The 21,964-nt window shown below is 35.6% G+C and overlaps 2 protein-coding genes across 3 annotated transcripts in view; one reads left to right on the top strand and one right to left on the bottom strand.

The window, feature by feature from the left end:
• Positions 1-17,257, top strand: part of LOC145234703 (endosome/lysosome-associated apoptosis and autophagy regulator family member 2-like) — a 24,832-nt gene extending 7,575 nt beyond the window's left edge. The window contains exons 6-21 of one of the 2 annotated variants that reach the window (XM_080099430.1): positions 2,537-2,645; positions 2,704-2,945; positions 3,020-3,197; positions 4,102-4,229; positions 6,088-6,267; positions 6,857-6,988; positions 7,053-7,149; positions 7,639-7,823; positions 8,054-8,176; positions 11,722-11,839; positions 12,462-12,606; positions 12,852-12,959; positions 14,585-14,711; positions 14,820-15,001; positions 15,123-15,288; positions 16,012-17,257. In XM_080099430.1, coding sequence (XP_079955556.1) covers positions 2,537-2,645; positions 2,704-2,945; positions 3,020-3,197; positions 4,102-4,229; positions 6,088-6,267; positions 6,857-6,988; positions 7,053-7,149; positions 7,639-7,823; positions 8,054-8,176; positions 11,722-11,839; positions 12,462-12,606; positions 12,852-12,959; positions 14,585-14,711; positions 14,820-15,001; positions 15,123-15,288; positions 16,012-16,065 — 2,274 coding nt within the window. In that variant the 3' untranslated portion in view covers positions 16,066-17,257. The remainder of the gene's footprint in view (positions 1-2,536; positions 2,646-2,703; positions 2,946-3,019; positions 3,198-4,101; positions 4,230-6,087; positions 6,268-6,856; positions 6,989-7,052; positions 7,150-7,638; positions 7,824-8,053; positions 8,177-11,721; positions 11,840-12,461; positions 12,607-12,851; positions 12,960-14,584; positions 14,712-14,819; positions 15,002-15,122; positions 15,289-16,011) is intronic. The other variant, XM_080099431.1, reaches the window with a different exon arrangement.
• Positions 16,896-21,964, bottom strand: LOC145234274 (protein Wnt-2b-A-like). Its single transcript, XM_080099021.1, has 7 exons — positions 21,081-21,964; positions 20,666-20,734; positions 20,465-20,598; positions 19,936-20,067; positions 19,709-19,857; positions 17,593-17,860; positions 16,896-17,233 (listed from the first exon to the last, which is right to left on the bottom strand). Exons 1-7 carry the CDS (start codon positions 21,215-21,217, stop codon positions 16,896-16,898), a joined length of 1,227 nt encoding a protein of 408 aa, XP_079955147.1. The 5' UTR covers positions 21,218-21,964.

Here is a 21,964-nt window from a genome sequence, read left to right as displayed (position 1 = left end):
TCGATCACCTGCTCGTTTGCTGTCATAATGTACCCTACACAAATCCGAAACATTTCTTCGCCATCGAGTTTGCTAGCGCATGCGCAGTGATACTGACCGGCAGAATAACATCCGGTTGTTCCCAATGATGATTTTTTTTCTGAAATAATTTTACGTTTACGGACTTAAGTAAGAGTTAAAATTTGGGTGCGTACTATACATGGGTACAGGCGTTTTTCCAGCATCAACATGCCATTTGTAGGGTGCGTATCATGCACGGGGGCGCATTATGCATGGAAAATTACGGTATTACCATTGCAAAATAGGTTGTATTGTATATGCTATAGCAAAATGTGCTAAGCCACCCTTTTAGTTGTTTATGTGTATTTAAATTGTTTAAAAACGTTTTAACAAATGGTTAAGTTGATTTTGAACACTCACAGATAACACCTCCTCAGCAATAATGGTCTAACAATTATGATAGCATTGTTTTTCTTAGCTAAAAAGTTTTCCACTCAACATTAAATAAACATGTAGGAAACTACAAAATTGAAATCAATAAGTTTGAAAGTTGCCTAATGTGCAAGAAGTACAATGTTGTATGGGTAAAATATGTTGGGTTCAGTTTATTTGGATTATTTTGATATTCACAAACTACAGCTTCATGCAAACACATTTCAACACATTTTTCTCGTCTGGAGTATGCAATCTATTCTAAAATACACAATTTACACAATTGATGTTATTTTGTCCGCAATTTATTAGAATTGATCCCATCAGATTTACTGAAAACTGACAGGAAATATTTGCTGGCTTTCCATGAAATTTCCTGTTTTTTCTTGCCCTGGATGTAATACACATTTCATGCAGAAATAACAAACCAACATAACATTAACTTGTGCTATAGTTTTGTTTTTGTCCATTTTTCTTTTTTCTGTCTAACGCTGGTTTGTTATACGTGTTTGGTCAAGAAAGAGTGCTTCAAATTTAGACAGATGTTAGTTATTAGTCAAAATTTTATCCTTCTTAAGTTTGACTGAGAATGACCCAGTGGTATACCCACAGGCCCCCAAAACCTACAATTTTTAAAACGGCTGTAATGACTAAAGTACATTGTCTAGTTTCATGCTTTGTTGATAGGTGCAATGTAAATCAGCTGTTGTTTCGCAGCAATGCCATGACGTTTTATTAAGTTATCATGCACATTTTCAGTTTTGACCAAGGTTTCACACCTAAGACATAATTTAAACTTGACAAACTTGCTTCGGCCAAGTAAAACATTGTTGATCAACATGAAGTTAAAAAAATCAACTTACAATTTTCGAAAGCTGCAATAAATGGTCTTTTAATTCTCGTTGTCAGCTTGCCTGCCGCATGACCATGGGTCACTAAAGGTCAACTTGTAGGTATTACAAAAGTATGTAAGAACGTTTTTTTCTCATAATGTGGCTTCTTTATTTTTGACAAATCAATTCAAGAATCAGTACTTGAGTCATGCATGAATTAGGCAAAATGGCATTGTTGAACATGCATGCTATTAAAAACTGTGTCGAAAGGTAGTGATGGTCCAGTTGCTGATCTTGAAATAAAAAAAATAAAAAACAACAAAAATCTCAAAAACGTCTAGCAATATGTCGGAAACAAATAATGAACGATCTTATCCATGTTAAGGTCAAGAGGTTACTGTCTGCATTACCATCGCACTACAAGATGTTTTTGCAGGACTATGTACACATATTGTGACTGTGCAATTTTTTTGCTTTATTACAATCAGGATTTTGTGACTGAATTAACAACCTTTTTTTCTTTTTTTAAAGAATTCAGAAATTTTCACATCATGTTGTTACTGTGTTTTATTGCATATACAGGTCTGTGGGAACTTATTTATTTTTGCAAGGCAAAAACAATCATTTTAGTAGGTCAGATGGTGTATGAAGTAAATTGTTTAGTACAGTGGTTCTCAACCAGTGGGCCATGGAAGCATTTTAATTGGGCCACAGACCAATCAAATAGAAAGCTTTAAAAAAAATTACTTTCATTTGTGTCAGTACACTTGATTTTATAAGAATAATGGCTTGGGGAGGAATTAAGAAGGAATGTAAATTTATTTGAATTGATCTATTTTCGGTATAAAGTTACTTTGCGTTTCTGCAACCCCGTATGTTTATGATGTAATAAACTACTTTGTGATTACAACAAAGCCAGATAATAGCAGCATATCAATTGTCCAATTACTCTGGTCATAACCAATAGACTTTGATCATAAATGAAAGTGCTTGATTAAAAGAAGGGAAAGTGCTGTTTTATGTTTTTTTGCATTAACTTATTTTAAACTTATAATCTGTTTAAAATATGATCTGCATTTTTTTGTTCTGAACCTATTATATAGTTGTTGTTTTTCTTTCATATAAATTTACTGGGCCACAGAATTTTTGTTTAATGAAAATGGGCCACGAAAGAAAAAAGGTTGAGAACCACTGGTTTAGTAGGAAACAGAATATATAAATTGGCATTATATAGGAAAGCCACCTTTCTAGTTTTTACTTGATTTGTTTAGGTAATGCTATCTGCTGGGCAAAATGTTTTATACTGGAAGACAACTGGCATTTTAGTTGGGGAAAAAAGATCAATAAATCCTGTAAAAATCAAGGATATTGAAATATCTGGTAAATATTGGACTAAATGTCAATTTTAACATTTTTAATTTTTTTTTTCTTTTTTAAGGAGTTTCTTATACAACCAAATGTCATGAATGTCGACCTGGCTTCTTTGCACCCTCCAATGCTTCCCACTGGTGTGATCTTTGTCCATCAAACACAATGAGTTTGGGTGGAGCAACTTCATGTACTCCATGTGATGTATCTACTGAATATGCAGCCCAAGGAGCTTCAGAATGTTTGAACAGGCCACCATGTATGGAAAAAGATTACTTTGCAACACATTCAAAATGTAGTAAAAACAAAACAGTGAGTAAATTAATCTTACTATTTTTTTCAATTTAGTACACAATTATATTCAATAATTGCTTTCTAATTTCCAGACGAAAATTTTGTACAAATGGGTTGAACCTAAGGTTTGCCTTGACTCATTGGAAACTTCAGTAAAGCTACCTGATTCGAACCACGAGAAGCCTTGTGCTCCATGCAATCCAGGATTTTCGTACACAGCAAAAGGATGTGTTGCATGCCAAAAAAATTCTTACTCTAACGGTTCCTCTGGTGTGTATTATAGTGTTATGCTTTTAGTTGTTTTGTAACACCGTGACTACCAAGTGGGTAGCTTGTAGTATTAGACCAGTAGTTCTCAACCGGGGCGCCAGCACCCCCCTGGGGGCGTTTGTTATCATTAAGGGGGGCGATGGAGAATATTTGGGCGAATAGGGGGCGCTGAGAGAAGATAGAACAGTTAAAATGAAACAAAAAGAAACAGTTATTTTTGTCATATCTCTTTCACAATGCATTTAGTGTAAATTACAATGCAATATTTGTCGGGCTTGTCTGCACTGTAATAGCAAAATTTGCAGGTAGTAATTAAGTTGTGCTTGGTCAAACCGAGTACTTGAGATTTTGTATGCTCGGTGCTCGGCCGCAGACCATTAGACAATCACTGCAAAACCATACTATAAAGTGATCACTTGTTAATTACACAATAATGTACCAGGTAAGTCACAAACGGGTTTGTTGACATCACAATTGAACATGTGATTTGTTCACTGCTGACGTACGGAAGTAGGATCCCAAGGAATTAAAGTGACCGTTTTTAAAAACGTCAAATAGTGGGCACACACGCACTAAAAAGTCTTTTTAATTAGTTATTGTTTGTTACTTAAAAAACGTTGGTGTTTCACCCTGCATTGGCTTGCCTCGTATGTTATGCAGAAAGGATCTCCACAGCTTAAATACGACCCTGAAGGATAAAAATTTAGTTTGTTAAAGATTAGGCTTTTAATTATCACATTAATATTGTACGTGAAATAAAATTGTTTTGATTTTGTCAGTTCTAAGGGTGGCATTCATAAATTGTAGACCTAAAAGACGCGGTACAGTAAAAAAGGTTGAGAAACACTGTATTAGACTCATAAAATGACTGCAAAATACAGTCACTGCAAACATTTTATTTTAGAATGCAAGTCCTGTCCAGCTAACACAGCACCACATTATGGATTTTGGTATAGCTGGTGGGATAGCTTACCTTCCAACATGAAAACTTCTTGCATTAGTTTTGACAACCGACAGTGCAATGTAAAAAAGGTACACTTTATATATGCTGCAAACATGTATTAAGTTTACCAAAATTTGTTAACATTTAAATGCTTTTGTCATTATCATGTACTGGCCTTCTTGTATTTTAATGTACTAAAACTGCTACAGACGAATCCGGTTAATCGCATCATCGATTTGCCAGGGGCATTTGATGCGTTTAACCTATGGTTGCTATGTAAACAGTACACGCCGTTAACATAAGTGCTCATTTTCACTTCCCCAGCTAAAACAAAGTTGCAGTGACGCTCAACTATGCCAACGGAGCAGTATTTTCTCTCTTTTGTTGCCGAGAATTAAAAAAAGTACTCTTAAAGTCAAAACTAGATTTATTACTCTCAGCGCAATACATGACGTCATGCTTCCTAACTGTGGCGGATATGGTGCAAGCGCCCAAGTGTGTTGAAGAAACAGTAGAAATGCACACACACTCTCCAATTGGCGCACACGCCACACTTCGCTTGATTTGTGCTTTCTCTTGCAGTCGGGTTTATTTGAAAAGATATGTTGCATCGCATCATAGCCAAAGGGGCCCAACATTTAAATTTGGGAACTTCGCTATGACGATGGTTTATGACGTTTTAGTCTTGTTTGGGTAGTTTCCCTTATAAATGTGCCAGGCCTCTCGCTTGATATACACATAAAATGTCCCATTGTTTCTGACCTATTTCGTTTTCTAGTTCAAATCAACGCATTAAGCGGCAAAGTGCTAGGTGCATACTTGCAAGCAAGCCCAAACTCGAAAGTACACGACCAAAACCTGGTCAAACTTACAACTTCGGCACATTCTACAGCGTAAGGGCACCAAGGCGAGCTGCATCAGTTTCTATTATAACCCGTTGTCCAATTGACAAAAAGAATTATTGATTTTTGCAAAACCTTTAAAGACTCAGATTGCGGCACTACTTTCTAGCTTACTCAGCAAAACTACAACTGCAAGATTGGCGTGACTGTCAGGTGATCAACGTGTGATCGTTGCTTCAAAAAATTAAACCAGCAACAAATACTAAAGAAATAAATGCCTTTCGTAATCAGTGATCTATCTGAAAAGTCGCGAAAGGTCACGAATAGAAGACATAAAATATGGCAATGATTTGCATGTTACCAATTACGTGAATATAAACAACATAGTGTGATTACTTGCAATCTAACATTTTTTACAACCATTATGTGTTTTGTGGGTCATGAACAGTATAACAGAAAACATTTTTAATCATTTGTTTTACATTCAAAATTGTTCAAATTTCAATACAGTTTAATGCTTCGAATTTGGTGCAGTTGCACTTGGCAAGAAAATACAATGGAACAACAGTTTGTAATTTTGACACATTAGACTCTTTATTTGGACGCTTGTTGAATCACTATTGGCGATTAGATAAGCCAACAAAAAAAGAATCAATGTGCACAGCTGTGAGATAACGACTCCTTGTTATCGCACAGCGGTAAACTGAACGTCGATTTAATCTCCCAATAACTTTTCAAAAATATTTTATGGTTGAGACTTGTCATTTTCAACATTGAAATTAGATGTGTTTTTTATTCGAAAAACTTGGTCTGTTTGACTTTCACATAGAGATCAGCAATCCGGTTAATCGCATATTTCGTTGAAAATCGATGCGAATATCCGGTTTACCGGTATGCGATTAACCGGAGGATTTTCTTAACAAACGATGGGCGATGGTTCGGGATTTTTAATTGTGATGCAATTAAATGAATTATGCAATTAACCGGATTTGTCTGTATTGGACAGTTTGTACAGAATTTCTATTTTAGGCATTTATTGTTGTTATAAAAAAATGCTTCAAAGAAATTTTCCTATTTACATTAATATGAAATAAAATCTTTTCAGGGTTGGATTCCAGTTGGAGATCAAGTTAGGACTGTCAGCTCTAAATCTGATGATGCATATCTTATACTGGTTTTGCACCTTAATGGGTTTTTTGAATCATATTCAGAAAATATAGTTGGAAAAGTGACTTTCATATTTTCTTTGGATTGCTTGGGAGAGTGTCAGTTTTATTTTATGAAGGTGCATATGTCATGAATCATGTAAACCATAGATACTCTACCATGATATTTTCAGTTTGGCAAAGGTTTCATTCTTTAGACGTGATTTAAGCACAATTAATGGTATTTCGGTTTATTATATGTTGGACAACCTTTGTTGCTTAACATAAAGGTCAAAAAATTAACCAAGTTTTTCCAAAAGCTGCAATAAATGGTCATTAAACGGTCATTGTCATCTTGACCTCCGCATGACAAGGGGCCACTGAAGGTCAACTGGCTGGTATGACAAAACACAGTTTACAACTATTTTATGTCACAATGTAGTTGCTTTATTTTAGACCAATAAACTTGAGAATCAATACTTAAGTTATGCATAAATTAGCTAAAGCATTATTGTTGAACACTGAGGACCACTTGCTATTAAAAAATGTGTAACAAGATCATTGAACAACCATTCACCTTTCATGACGAGAGGTTACTCAAGGTCAATGGTATGCATTTCCTGTTGGGGTGTTAAAAAATGTGGTTAAATATTTAGGAAATATATCTATGACCTATTTAAATAGCTTGTAGTATATGTGCAAAGCTAACCTTCTAGTATTACGATGCAGGATAATACTATTGATGGAACCACTGTTGTGGAGAGTTGGAGGGGAAAACAAGAGCGAAAGACATATACGTATGTCAACAAATATCACAAAGGTCCAATGTCTTTTACTTGGGCATTTCAAAGAAGCAAATTGGTATGTTTACTTTTCATGAAAAAAAGTATTTGAGATTTTCTTAAACAACATTTAAAACTCCTAGGGAACTGATGACATGGCAAGTCTGTTTGTGGTGAACGTCACCAACGCGCTTGGTGGGTCTGCTGATACCTGTCAATCATGCGTTGGCCAGGCAAGAAGTATGTGCTATGTGTAATGTTTCACGTTTGTAATTATGGACCCATTGGTTTTTGCTAGCAAAAACAACTATGTTATAACAGGCCACAAAAGTATTGGTACCACACTGAATGTATCCATCAAATATATATCCCTTACAATTATAATGAATGGTGCATAAATATGGCACAGTTTCTGTAAAATGGAATATATAGGAAAACCACTATTCCATTTTAACAATGATTGTGCCCTATTTTTACTGTTACCAAATCGCATTTACACATGTGTGGGGACCCATTAGATTATGCTTGCAGAAACAATTATGGTATAAAGTGCCAGGAAAAAGATAGGGACCCAATGAAATGTAGGTGCCAAATATATATCCATTATAAATATAGTAAATGGTATATATGATACACCGTTAAATATGATGTAGTATATATAAACTGGCAATATACAGGAAAACCACTATTCTAGTTCTTTTATTGTGTATGTTTTTTTGCTTTCTTTAGATGAAAAATGCATCCCTTGTCCCATGGGCTCTTATGCTGACATTACGACAAGACAATGTCTCGAATGTCCTACAAACACTAGGCTGAATATTGACAGGACTGGTTGTGTGACTTGTGGAAAAAATACTCAGAGCAGAGAGGACAAAGAAAAATGTCTTAACAATTGCACATACATTTCCACCCATGTATGTACAATTCTACCATAATATTTTAAGTCACTGTGGGTTATCTTTTTTCCATTATTGGGCACATACTGTTTTCATGTGTGTGTGTTTCCCTGTTATAACTATCTCTTTTTAATTGTAAACAAGAGTATTTCAATCTCATTGTATTTGATAAATATTATTTTGCTGGAATCTGTTAATTTTAAGTTAATCTTTCAAAACTTTACTTGGGGAGTCATTGCCATTTTTAGAACAACCGCAAGTATGACTTTATGAACCTGTCCTCAACATTCCTTGTTGAAACTAAACCTAGCTTTACAAACACTGGAAGAAAATACAATCATGTTTATCAACTAAATATTTGTATGAATGAGGTAAGGTTGTACTTTTTACAACATACTATAACATGTTGCCAATATATTTCTGTTGTAAAGCTTATGTCTGTGACTTTTAAAACTCGGTACAGTTGTATGCTCATGTGACACTAATAATTGTCATTATGGGTCCCCTTCCCTGAAGGGGACACATATTGTTTTTGTCCATATTTTTTTTTTCTTTTTTCTGTCTAACGCTGGTTTGTAACGCTCGTTTGGTCAAGAAAGAGTGCTTTAAATTTATTGAAATTTGGACATATGTTAGATATTAATCCAAACTTGGTCCACCTGAAGTTTGACCCCAAATTACCCAGCGGTTCACCCACAGGCCCCCGAAACGTAAAATTTTTAACGCTGGTTTGTAACGCTCGTTTGGTAAAGAAAGAGTGCTTTAAATTTATTGAAATTCGGACATATGTTAGATATTAATCCAAACTTGGTCCACCTGAAGTTTGACCCTAAATTACCCAGCGGTTCACCCACAGGCCCCCGAAACGTAAATTTTTTAACGCTGGTTTGTAACGCTCGTTTAGTGAAGAAGGAGTGCTTTAAATTTATTGAAATTTGGACATATGTTAGATATTAATCCAAACTTGGTCCACCTGAAGTTTGACCCCAAATTACCAAGCGGTTCACCAACAGGCCCCCGAAACGTAAATTTTTTAACGCTGGTTTGTAACGCTCGTTTAGTGAAGAAAGAGTGCTTCAAATTTATTCAAATTTGGACAGATGTTAGTTATTAATCCGAGTTTGGTCCCCGTGAAATTTGACCCCGAATGACCCAGCGGTTCACCCACAGACCCCCAAAACGTAAAATTTTTAAACGCTTGTTTGTAACGCTCGTTTGGTCAAGAAAGCGTGCTTCAAATTTGGACAGATGTTAGTTATTAATCTGAGTTTGGTCCCCATGAAATTTGACCCCGAATGACCCAGCGGTTCACCCACAGACCCCCAAAACGTAAAATTTTTAAACGCTTGTTTTTAACGCTCGTTTGGTCAAGAAAGAGTGCTTCAAATTTATTCAAATTTGGACATATGTTAGTTATTAATCTGAACTTGATCCTCCTGAAGTTTGACCCCGAATGACCCAGTGTAACACCCACAGGCCCCCGAAATGTAAATGTGTCTAACGCTCGTTTGGTCAAAAAAGACACTGTAGGCAGAAGTCCCAAGAGATTACGGTTACAAATAATAGGGCAGAGCGGGAGGGCTCAGCTTGACGTCGGACAGACGTTTTACGAGACGCCGTTTCGGTGATTAGAAATCAGCTGTTTTGCACAGCAATGCTATGTCGTTTTATTAAGTTATCACTCACATTTTCAGTTTTGGCAAAGGTTTCACACATATGACGTGATTTGAACCTAATAAGCGTGCTTCAGTTTCGTATATGTCAATCAAAACTTTGTTAATCAAACTAAATATGAAAAAATAAACTTGACTTTTTTGCAAGATAAATGTTTTTTTAAATGCTCGTTGTCAGGTTGGCCTCTGCATGACCACGGGTTACTTAAGGTCAATGAGTAGGTATTACTAACACAGTTCAGAACTTTCTTTCGTCATAACGTAGCGTTTTTTTTAATCAAATTCTCAAGGCATGTATAAATTAGGTCAAACGGTGTTGTTGAACACTAAGGACGGCGTGCTATTGAAAACGGTGTCAAAAGGTCAAACAGTCGTTTGGTGTGTGCACCCTAAAAGGTTACTACAGGTCAATGGTACTCGTTTTGCGAAACAAAGTTAAGTAAAAAACAATTTGTTATGTATACACTTGCAGCAAATCGCTTTTTAATTTAAAGTGTCTGTAACACAACTGTTACAGCTTTCTAGAAAAAAATGTGTTTAAAACCCGACCTTGGACGACAATATCTGGGTCAAAGCAAGAGATTAAATTAAAGTATTTGTTTCGTTCTTTTTTAATGTTTTTGTAATTATACGACAAGAATAGTGCAAAAAAAATACAAACAATTTTTTGATTGTTGGGTTAATGCTTTCTAATAATTTGTTCTTAAGAATTTAAAAATCACCGCAACATTTGTTTACCGTAAATCCGCACAAACACGCGTGTGGGGACCCATTAGTTTTTGTTTACAAAAACAATCATATGTGTAGATCAAATGATGTGTATAGTAAATTGGTAAATATCGTATAGAATATATAAAATGGAAGTATATCAGAAAGCCACCATTCTAGTTACAATTTAAACTGTTGAACTCCTTTAACTGCTAAAGATGTTTTCTTCAAAAACACGCATTATGGACATGCTTATGCTTGTTATGGGTCCCCTCCCCTTCCCTGAAGGGGACGCATTGTTTTTGTCAGTTTTTTATTCTTCTTTTTTCTGTCTAACACTTGTTTATAACGCTCGTTTGGTCAAGAAAGAGTGCTTGAAGTTTTTTTCAAATTGGGACCTATGTTAGTTATTAATCCAAACTTGATCCTCCTGAAGTTTGACCCTGAATTACCCAGCAGTTCACCCACAGCCCCCCGAAATGTAAAATTTTTAACGCAGGTTTGTAACGCTCGTTTTGTAGAGGAGTGCTTCAAATTTGGACATATGTTAGTTATTAATCTGAACTTGATCCTCCAGAAGTTTGACCCCGAAATGTAAATGTGTCTAACACTCGTTTGGTCAAGAAAGACACTGTAGGCAGAAGTCCCAAGAGAGTAACTCACTGGTTTACGATTAAGACGGCAGAGCGGGAGGGCTCAGCTTGACATCGGACAGACGTTTTACAAGATGTCGTTTGGTGATTAGAAATCAGCTGATTTTGCACAGCAATGCTATTTCGTTTTATTAAGTTATCACTCACATTTTCAGTTTTGGCAAAGGTTTCACACAACGTGATTTAAACTTGATAAACTTGCTTCGGTTTTGTATATGTCAATCAAAACTTTGTTAACCAACATAAAGATGAAAAAATAAACTTAACTTTTTCGCAAGATGAATGTTTTTTTAAATGCTTGTTGTCAGCTTGGCCGCCGCATGACCATGGGTTACTAAAGGTGAACTAGTAGGTATTACAAACACAGTTCAGAACTTTTTTCGTCATAACATAGCGTTTTTTTAATTTAGGAATCAATACTTCAATCATGTATAAATTAGGTATTTGTTTTGTTCTTTTTTAATGTTTTTCTAATTGTATGACAATAATAGTGCAAAAAGAATACGAACAAAATTTTATTGTTGGGTTAATGCTTTCTGAAAATTTGTCCTTAAGAATCTAAAAATCACCGCAACATTTGTTTACCGTAAATCCGCACAAACACGCATGTGGGGACCCATTCATTTTTGTTTACAAAAACAATCATATGTGTAGATTAAATTTTGTGCATAGTAACTTGGCAACATATGATATAGAATATATAAAATGGAAGTATATCGGAAAGCCACCTTTCTAGTTTTTTAGCAAAATTGATAAAATATATGCAGAAAATGTTATCTGTTTTATGCAGCTTTCGAAATACAATGAACCACAAGACTTTTGGTTTACTAGCTTGGATGTGAATAAAATCTCTATATATTACTGGTGTTTTTATTGATCCAGGGTGTTGGTTTTGCCAAATGTGTTGATAATGTCACTATGACAACACGGGAAGGTTCCACAAGCACAGTTCAAGGAATGATTTGTCGTTCAACTGCAACTAATATGATTGATCAACAAGGTATGTGGGGCCAAACACTGCTTTTAAGAGAAACAAAATTGTTTTTGTTTGGGGAAAAAATGCCAAGTACCTGGCATAAGACTTTTTTTGGAAGTTGGCATAAATGCCAGGTACATGACATGTATACTCAATATTAGTTTTATATTTGATTCTGATAATTTTGTTGTTAGCTAATGATGAACTGTAGGGCATTGAGGACCTTGCAAGGCGATTGCTGTTTATACTGTCTGTAATTGTGCCATGGTTGTTGCTTTTTATTTATTGACTAATTGTGCGAAGTTTTATTGACTATTTGACATTTTTATTGACTATCTTATAATTATTATTTTACAAGTAATAATTTGTTTCTCTGTATGTTTACATATTCTATTTATGTATTTTCTCTGTAGGAGGCACATTTTCAACCCTTTTTTTCTGTCCAATCCAAGTGTTTTAGACACAAAATAAAGTGCCTAAAACTGTTTTAAATTGACGTATGTGAATGATAAGGATCCAAAGACAACATTTAGAAAAGACATTTTTCTAAGTAAATTTATGCTAAAGAAAGTTATTGGGGATAGGTAGCATGTGTCCACTTTTACAATATTATTTTTAAAATGTGTGTTTCGTGTTATCGGCCCAGGAAAGCATGTGACAGTCCATTCTCAACCAACTATTGTTGCTGATTCCTTAGTGGAGGTTTACCAAGTTGACAATGAAACATCACTTTCTAGTCCTTTTGAAAATGAAGATGATGCTGTCATAAAAGATGTAGTCTATCATATGAGGTACTCTAACTTGGCAAATGGTGTTATGACTATTAAAACAAAAAAAGTTTAAATTGTGTCTTATTTATTTTGAATTAGAACTTTAGTGATGTGTTTATTTAGTGTTTAATAACTACAGTGATTTCGCAATCTGTGCTTGTATTCGTCTTTTCTCTAAGTACATGAATTCTTGTTGTTAAATATCTTAGGTTGTACATGACAATAATGCATCACTTGTTAACGTTTGCAGTATATTTAATTTTTAGACATTATGAAAGTGACAGCAAGGAGTGCACTGATGGGCGACATTCTTATGTTTATTTACGATGTGATCCTTTAAAAAATCTTCCAGCTGGACAAATTGAAATGCCCCAGTTAGTTATTGGCCCTTTCCTTAAAGGGGCACATTGTTATTGCCTGTATTATTATTTTTGTCTAATGCTTGTTTTTTTAACCTGTTTGATCATGAAAGAGTGTTTCAAACTTACTTAAATTTACACACATGTTTGTTAGTTCTTTTTTTCCGTCTAACGCAGATTTGTTCCCACGTTTTGGTCAAGAAAGAATGGTTCAAATTTTTCCAATTTACACACATTATAGATATTGGTCTATAGATGGTCCATGTGAATTTTGACCCCGTTTGATCCCTCGGTTCACCCACAGCCCCCCAAAACGTGAAATTTTTAAAACGGCTATACTTGCTAAAGCTGATTCTGGAGTTTCATACTTTCTTGATTGGTACATTGCAGCGTATTTTAAAGTATTTTGTAACTTGAAGTTGTGTACATCCATTTTCACCCCTTTACCCCCAAATATTTGTTTGTTTGTTCACATGTTAATGAGGTCAGAAATACAAGACTTAACAACAGCTGTGGATAGGGTGCTCCTTGTTGGTTGTTAAAAATTTCAGTGCATTTGGCTTAGTGACTACTTTTACAGCCCCAAATATGTTTTTACATGCTGTCTTTTGACAAATTTGTGCTCGCTCCATGCACATCTGATGCAATGGGAGTGATTGACGATAGTGGCGCATGGAAAAAATGCCTCTCCTTAACGCATTAACGCGTCACAAAGACCATTTTCTCACTGGTTGGAATTAAGATATTACGATGTTAGTTATATTGCGCTGTAAACGTTAATGTAGAGTGTAGAAACTTAACGGCGCCAGGGAACGCTATGTGTGGATTAAAACTCATAATTCAACAAACAAAGGGCTGTGACTGTTACATAACAAAAGTTTATAAATATTTCTTTAATATGACAAATGTCATCTGTGCAATTCAAATTCTAACCTAGCATATGCATGCACCATTCATCCTGTTACGAATTCAAAATATATGTGTGTGTGGGGACCCATTGGTTTTTGCTTGAAAAAACAATTATGTTATAACAGGCCACAAAAATATTGGTACCATACTGAATGTATCCATCAAATGTATATCCCTTACAATTATAATGAATGGTGCGTAAATATGGCACAGTTTCTGTAAAATGGAATATATAGGAAAACCACTATTCCAGTTTAACAATGATTGTGCCCTATTTTTACTGTTACCAAATCGCATATGCATATGTGTGGCGACCCATTAGATTATGCTTGCAGAAACAATTATGTTATAAAGTGCCAGGAAAAAGATAGGGACCCAATGAAATGTAAGTGCCAAATATATATCCATTATAAAGATAGTAAATGGTATATGTGATACATCGTTAAATATGATGTAGTATATATAAACTGGCAATATATAGGAAAACCACTATTCTAGTTATCTGTTAAAATATACCCATTTACGTGCTGGATAATATAAGACCCAATAGGAAATAAGTATACAGACGACAAGAAACATTTGTAATTAGGTCATAATGTAAGTGCAATAGCAATATGCGTTAAGCCAACGGTGTACCTTATATGACCACAGCTGTTATAAAAAGTTTAATCAATTCAAGCAATCAATACAATTAAAGTTTGGTAAGTAAACCGTTGCACCCTTTTTTTAAGAAACTGCCCAGATGGAACATGTGATGGATGTAACTTTCACTTTTTATGGAAAAGTTTTGATGCTTGCCCACTCTGTACAGAAAATGATTATGAAGCGGTTGTTGGCTCATGCATTCAAGGAGAACAAGTGCTGTTTATTGAACTTTTTTATGAAAAATAATGACAAGACTTTGCTGTTGTCGAAAAACGTACTTACAGTTAGGTTCAAAGTTAATTTGCATTGTTGTATTTATAGGTAACTAAATACCACTGGAAATTCTACCCTAAAAATTGCAAAAATGGTGTTTCATTACCAGCGCAAAGCTCGGTGCCCTGCAGAGACTTCACTATTTACATTGAAGTTGGGAGCTTCCTTTGTGTGCTTCTCTTGTTGATATTAATTGCAACAACATGTCAATTTTGGAAAAAGAGCAAAAAGTTTGTTTGTTTTCTTTTGTTAAAGCCTTTTTATTGTTGGCTGCTGACAGTGCAACAGTTTCATTCTATCAGTTTCATGATCCGCTTTCCCTGTCTTAAATTTATGTTTTGTTGTTTGTAGGTTGGAATACAAATACCATCGTTTAGTAATCAATAGTAAAGGTGGAAACAATGATGGTGAACTCCCTGCTGCTGACAGTTGTGCATTAAGTGACAGTGATTCAGACTATGATGGCCAAAGTGACGAAGTAATCTTTCAGAAAAAAAAATCTAGGATCCTTGGAAAAGTATGACAACTACTTATTTATTTATTTTTTCCAAAATACACAAATCAAGAAATGCATGTTTGGTTGGTTGGAACATAGCATAGTATTTGAAATCTATTTGTAACTTGAAGTTGAATTACCCATTTACAACCCTACCGCTTATTCTGCCATATGCAGTAATTTACTTATTCTGCCATAGTTTGTTGCACCTGTGCCCCAACATGTCGTTTTAATTTGTCAATGTTTGTGATGTTATGGGTGACTTTTAGTAGATGTTAAAACTGTTGGCCAATAGTTTTCCAAAGGTACCCAATTTTTGGAATGTGGAGGATTGATGGTGTCAGTAGCTTTACATTTAGGTCTAACTTTTAGAATTGTGTGTATTTTTTCTTCTACTTTTGGAAAGCAAAGCATAGTAAATGTAAAAGGACATGGATAAGAAGTGAGGTTGGGTAAAATTTGGAATCTGAACTTAATTCCATTTTCAAGTAGAAATTGATGTGGTGGATCCATTCTTTTCTGCTTGCAAAAAAACAGTTATTGACAATTAAGATCCACTAACTTAGGATATAAGTGTTCCTGTTTTAAGTGTGGCAAATAGAAAGCCACTTTTCTCATTTTTTTATGGATTTCTGTCAGCCATACATTCCAACATATTAAATGCCAGTTCGTATTGTTAATGCAACCATTGTCAGGTAAGAAACTAAAGAGTTTTGTTTGACACAGTTATAATACCTTTTTTAGAAAAATGCGAACTATGAAAGTGTTCATCTCCAGCCAATGACAAGTGGTGTCTAAAAATAGTCAATCTCAGCGTCCCAGAATTACTTCCTTCATGCCAAATGTCTTCAATATTGTGTCCTTGGTTTCAAAGGCTTCTTTAAAATATATTTTTGTGTTTTCTTCACTAAGTTGAATCATGCAAGTTGTTGTTTACAAGACAATGCAACATTGTAGTTAAGTAAACTTGTGCTATGCCACTATTTAATGCCAATTGTGCAAATTTTTATCTTGAAGCTCTTAGGATCATGGTGCAGCTGGAATTAAACTGTTGTGTGTAGTGTTGTTTTTGTGCATCTTAGTTTTGTCATTGTGTTACTTCTGTGTTTCTACTTGATGTGCTAGTTTTTGTAGATCCGTTGCAATCTTATGATGACAATAACATGCTGTATTCATTTTTAAACCGACCTTTGCACTCCTTAGTTTACTGCCAAAATTCATGCAGTTTTTTATCCTTTTGTATTTGCCGTTTACAGCAGTCAAAACTCACCGTACCCTTTTTAAGCAAAATTACATTCTGATTTTGGCACTGTTTCTATCTTTATACATTTGATTGTATGTGATCCTTTTTGTCTTTGGGCATGGAGCTTGTTCTGTTTTGGGTCACGTTTAAACACTTCATTATGTGCTTGAAGCTTGTTGAAAAAATCGCGAAGGGCAAGATTAGGTAAAAGCGCTAAATCAAAAGAATGGACAGATAAATTGTTTGTTCATTGCAAAGTTGTCTTATTTAGAGTTTGTTTTGTTAAATAGAAGGTAAAGATATGTTGAGACCAATGCGTTTTGTGGATTGTAAATCCTTCTCGTAGCAGTTCTGTCAATTGCCAAAGTTGCTTGCAATTAACGTGTCAGGTGGTGCTGTCAAGCATAACATTACGATCTAGGTAGTTTGTTTGTGCCAAACTACGCCTTTGGTGTTTGGCAGGCTTTTTTCGTCTTCGCGACTTTCGATTTTTTCTTCTTCCCTTTCTGTCTTTCCTTTTTCGTCCCGCTTTACATGTATGGATGTTTACAACTTCTTTACACGTCTCGCACTCGATTCGGCAACACCACGTGAATCTGCAGTTACATCGCGTTGTTTGATTGCGTAGTTCTGTTTTAAATCCTCGACCGCAACACAATTTGCGACAACCGTCTCGCCCACTTGATGTTTTGTTACATACTCTTCCGCTTACGCCCAGATAACCTTGAAATACAGTAGTAGTTGTGATTAGCGTGTACGTGACTATACATCGGCATTAAACGTTAAGTGCGAAAAATATTTGAATAAAAAAGAAAGTTGAATAAATTTTTTTGAACTGATTTAGTTGCGAAAGCACTGGAGCAACATAAAACGACACAAGAATTGTGGGTAACAAACAATTTTTTTATGTCCACAAACTTGTTTATACCCGTTCAACAAATTGATTGTTTATCTTATTAGAATAAAAATACTAGAAGAATAAATACTAAAAACCAAAAACATTTGTCACAATTTTTACAGATGTGTAGGATAGAATTAAGTCCGGCCATTTTTGTCTGCATAAAAACTTAAATGATACGCACCTTCGTTGGGTCGGTAATCGCAATACTTGGGCGATCTTTCAAGAAAAACCAGGCGTTGTTTGCTTAATCGAGTTTTTTTCTTGACTGGCACCAGGGATATGGGTGGACCATCTTGTCGGACTGTGACCCGGATTGCTTGGTTGTATCGAGATTTTAGATCTTCACCGGTGTGTCGAAATTGTTTCAGTTCTCGCCAGCAGGTTTGCGTTATACACGATGTTGTTGGACCGTGACATCGACACCGAACTTTTTGATGTTTTCGTACTACCTGTAATTCCGGCTCGATATTTAACAGTTTACTTTATTGGTGAATAGATGGGATGCAAACAGAGCGAAATGAAATTTATTTACAAGTTTTACAATCATTTCATTTACCGAGCTGCCTTTTCTATTCATTAGCACCGCACTAAAGTAAGTAGACTAAAGAAAGTGGAAATGTTGGACTGCTTGGGTAAAATGAGTCTACTTTTTCAGTTTTCGCATCAAAGGTCAAAAACTAAAGCTGTATGGCGCAAAGCACACGGAACGCAGTCAAACGATAATGTTCTTATTTACTTTCCCATGATGTGATATGTGACAAAACGCGTTTTGTCCAGGTGGTGCCACTGGTTGCATAGCACATTTACCAACGTTTCGGCCTGTCGATCCGCAGGAAGTAAGATTGTATCAGGCATATCATTTACTGGACGATGCTTGTTCAAAATTTTTTCAATTGTTTTACGAAGGTTGTTTAATTCTTTCCACTGCCCTGTAGGTACACGCCGACAGTCATCTTTTGTCGCAATTACCTTCAAAGAATATGCGAATTTGCCGTGTAAATATAACTTGCACATCAAAAGCCTTGTTTAAACAGAAAACGATCTCGTTTTTGCATTGGCCAAACGTTTTGTGTATGTAGTAGCTTTTCAACCAATTTTTGCAGATTAAACCACTGCCTTAGCCTTCCAATTACATTTGTTCGTAGAATTTTGACGTAACTTACGTGTAAAACTTTCCTTTTGAGGCAGACGTTAGTAGCACCAAGTAAGTGCCAGACAGACGTATATAGCGCGAAACTTGATACCCTAATAACAAGAGCAATTGGCCACCAACAAACGGGCGGATCCTTCACAACATTTTTAAATTCCTAACGTCGTTGTGGGTGGAACCTAAATGGGTTTTGTAAACCTGTAAAATGAACCTAATGTGCTACAGGTCAGCAATTATAAATTTTCTTAAAAGCGTTTTAATTTTCGGTAGGAAGTGCCTTAACTAGGATTTTTAAATTACTTACATTTCCACGATTCACGCATAAGCCAAATTCTCGCAAAAAATTCGCAAAATCGAAAATCTGTGCTCTAAATTTTACTGGGAGCCGAACTCGTATAATTGGCATGAGTAAACATTAAACTAAACTTAAGTTGTTTTACATGTGTACCCAAAACATTATCGAAATAGACAGATAACTTGTGTCAACGTTTATCCGAATCTTATCGCTATGAAATGGGTGCCCACGCAAGAGAAGTGTCATGGAGAAAGAGCCAACATGGTTTTCATAACATTTGTTGTGAAAACCTTGTCTAGGTAGCAGAGTCAATTTGGTGAAGTTCAACGTGTAGCGATGGTGTCATGGATAATGCCTTTGCTTCTCGTGTTGGCAATAACTGCGTCTTTTTTCCTTGGTATCAGTTTACAGTCATTCAATTTTAGCACATTTTTGGATAGAATTTCGTAACGGTGTACATAATAATTCTCTGTACAGTTACCCGAAACAAATTACATCTTTTGGTCAAAATGTGATTATGGTTTGATGGGCTTTTATGAATCGTTTGTTTAACGCGATAAATGTATTGAATAATTTTCCTGTCGCTATTTGCTTTTGCTCATACAAATTAGTGTTCTCGAGGAGAAAGTTTACTCGCCAAAGAAAGCTGGATTGATTTACGATGTTATTTCTTCAGTGATCTGCCGCCTAACCTATTTGAGGTTTAAATTGCAACATTATGACCCATTGTACGGCAAACACTGCTCGGTACACGTGCAGATGTGGTTAGAAAAGGTCACAGTTCTTACATCACTTTCACCAAACATGTTTGAATCTGTTTCAAATGTCGATTGTAAATTTGTACACCCTTACTTTAAACCCTGTTTCTCGATTGTGTTGCATCATCGCTGCCCGAGCGTCGTGTCTTTTGCTTTCACTGTTTCCAAAAATACTTCTCGTTCGGGAAATGGCAAACTCCACATCGTCACTGCAACTGGTTCGCTTCGAGCTTCCCTTTCCACCTTTAGTAAAAATAATTAAAATCAAATGTTAAAACCGCTTCTGGTCCAGGCAGTAGGCTTACAGTTCACTTAACCCACCCTTTGTGTCGTTGGTTATTTCGCTTTTATCGCACCCACATTCCTCATTTGCCTGACTTCTGCAGCTTTTGGTGATTTTGTAAGCCACAGCAGCAGTCTCAATGGCAACAGCAAAAGCTGATTCTTTAGTTGCTAGAGTAATTTTTGAAATGCAACAAAAAATGTTATTTCTGCTATCATGGAAATTTAGTTAAAATTGAATATCCCGTCGTTGATTGTGCTGCGGGCTGAGTACCTCTTTTAAACCTCCTTGTCAGCTCTAAGTAGAGGTGACAGCTTATTTGACTTTGACATAATTTTAACACGAACTTACGAACCACTTTAAATCATAAAAAGCGATCAAGGGTTTTTAAAGTCTATTTTTGGACAATATGAAACAAAGCACATTTTACGCAACACTTGCAAAGAAATCTTTCTTCCACTTAACGAAGTAACGCAATAATATTGCGCAATAGTAGGCTGTATTTAATTTCTAAACAAAGTTTTTTTTAGTTACAGCAAGAAATTTCGTAATGTTCCAAATATTTACCATTTTGTTTTATTCTTGACAACTGCCCCCGACCGTTGTCCAAAATCGTACAGTTCCACCTTTCAAAACGAAACTGGTACTGACATTCTTGAACGGCAAGTTTCTTTCCCTCACAGACAGCAGACATCGTTGCTCTAAATTCACGCGAAATTATTTTTTATGATTCAGTTTTAAAGTCTTCTTAATTGATGGAAAACCGACCGTATAACACTGGGGTCGGTTCTTTGGTTTCCACAATCTTCTTGCGATCTCCCGAGATTGGTCCCAGTTCTAAAATATTGCAAAATTTAAGAGTAGGTTTTTAGGTTCTGTTACAAAAACGGCACGTGATTTACTACACTGTCAATTGTTCCAAGTTAACATTACATACCCAACCCTGAGTAAACTGTTCGACTATGCCTAAATAATGGAAATTGAATAAAGTGCAAACAACTCTTGTCTGCTTTAAAGAACATATTAAGCGATCTATACCTTACTGCCCACGCTGTGTTACTTCATAAGATGTTTCATATACGCCTAACTTACGGATACGTTTTATTCTTCTGCGTCTAACAAAACCACGAAAGTATAATCATTTAAATTTACCTGAAACGGTATCGTTTATTTTCAAACTTACCGAGAGAAGTTTCGACCGCTGGCCACAAATCTGAGGTTTACAGCCAATCCAATGACAATAAATGAAGTGTATGACAAAAGTTGCATTATGAGAACATAACAATAAACAAATAAATAACCCTCCAGGCCAATGAACATCGGGCTCAGGAGGATACTCCGGTGAAGATTAAAACTTCTTCCGCAGGTAAATTAAAAAAACTTGTCTTTATTGTTTTGCTGTTTTAAAACCTGTTTAACGCTGAAAGACAAACAGAAAACCTCTTGTTATAGCTACGAAACAGTCTACTATGTTTCATCATCTGTTCGCTATCTATCTGTCTGGAACTGATGTCGTTACTTGTAGAAATGAACGTTCGCCTTTTTCACAAGATGTGCTTGCTGATAACTACAAACGCAGGAATACGGGCTATGTGGATGGTGTTTAGTAATGTAGTAATGTTTAGAAGAATCGTTTGAGTTGTATTTGGGAACAAACTTTACTACTTCATGACGTTCTACTACGTTAAGGCAGAAAATGACCGTAAAACAATTTGTATGTTATAAGCTTGGAATTTAAAGACCTTGTTGGGAGGTTTGTGATATACACGGCCATGCTATAGGCAATGTGGGGATTGTTCTTGTAGCCCGACTTATATATGTTCACGTTAAAAAGAAAAGCTAACCGAATTTATTCGATTATATGACACATTCTGTGCGTCGTAGCAAAAGCATACAAAATATGGGCTTTTCCATTTCTAAAATCCGCAAAGCTTAATCGGTCTGCCACCAATCAATTATTTGTTATGTGTTTCCAAAAGAATATGTTCAATGCGACTGAACAAGTTAGTAGGGTGGCAAATATGCAGATGTAATCATCTTTTGCATAGCCTTCGGTGAAATGACATG

Source organism: Phallusia mammillata, chromosome 6, assembly GCF_965637545.1.
Source record: "Phallusia mammillata chromosome 6, kaPhaMamm4.hap1.1, whole genome shotgun sequence".
NCBI lineage: Eukaryota > Metazoa > Chordata > Ascidiacea > Phlebobranchia > Ascidiidae > Phallusia > Phallusia mammillata.
Note: the sequence above shows the minus strand (reverse complement) of the source record. Positions and strands in the feature narration are given on the sequence as shown.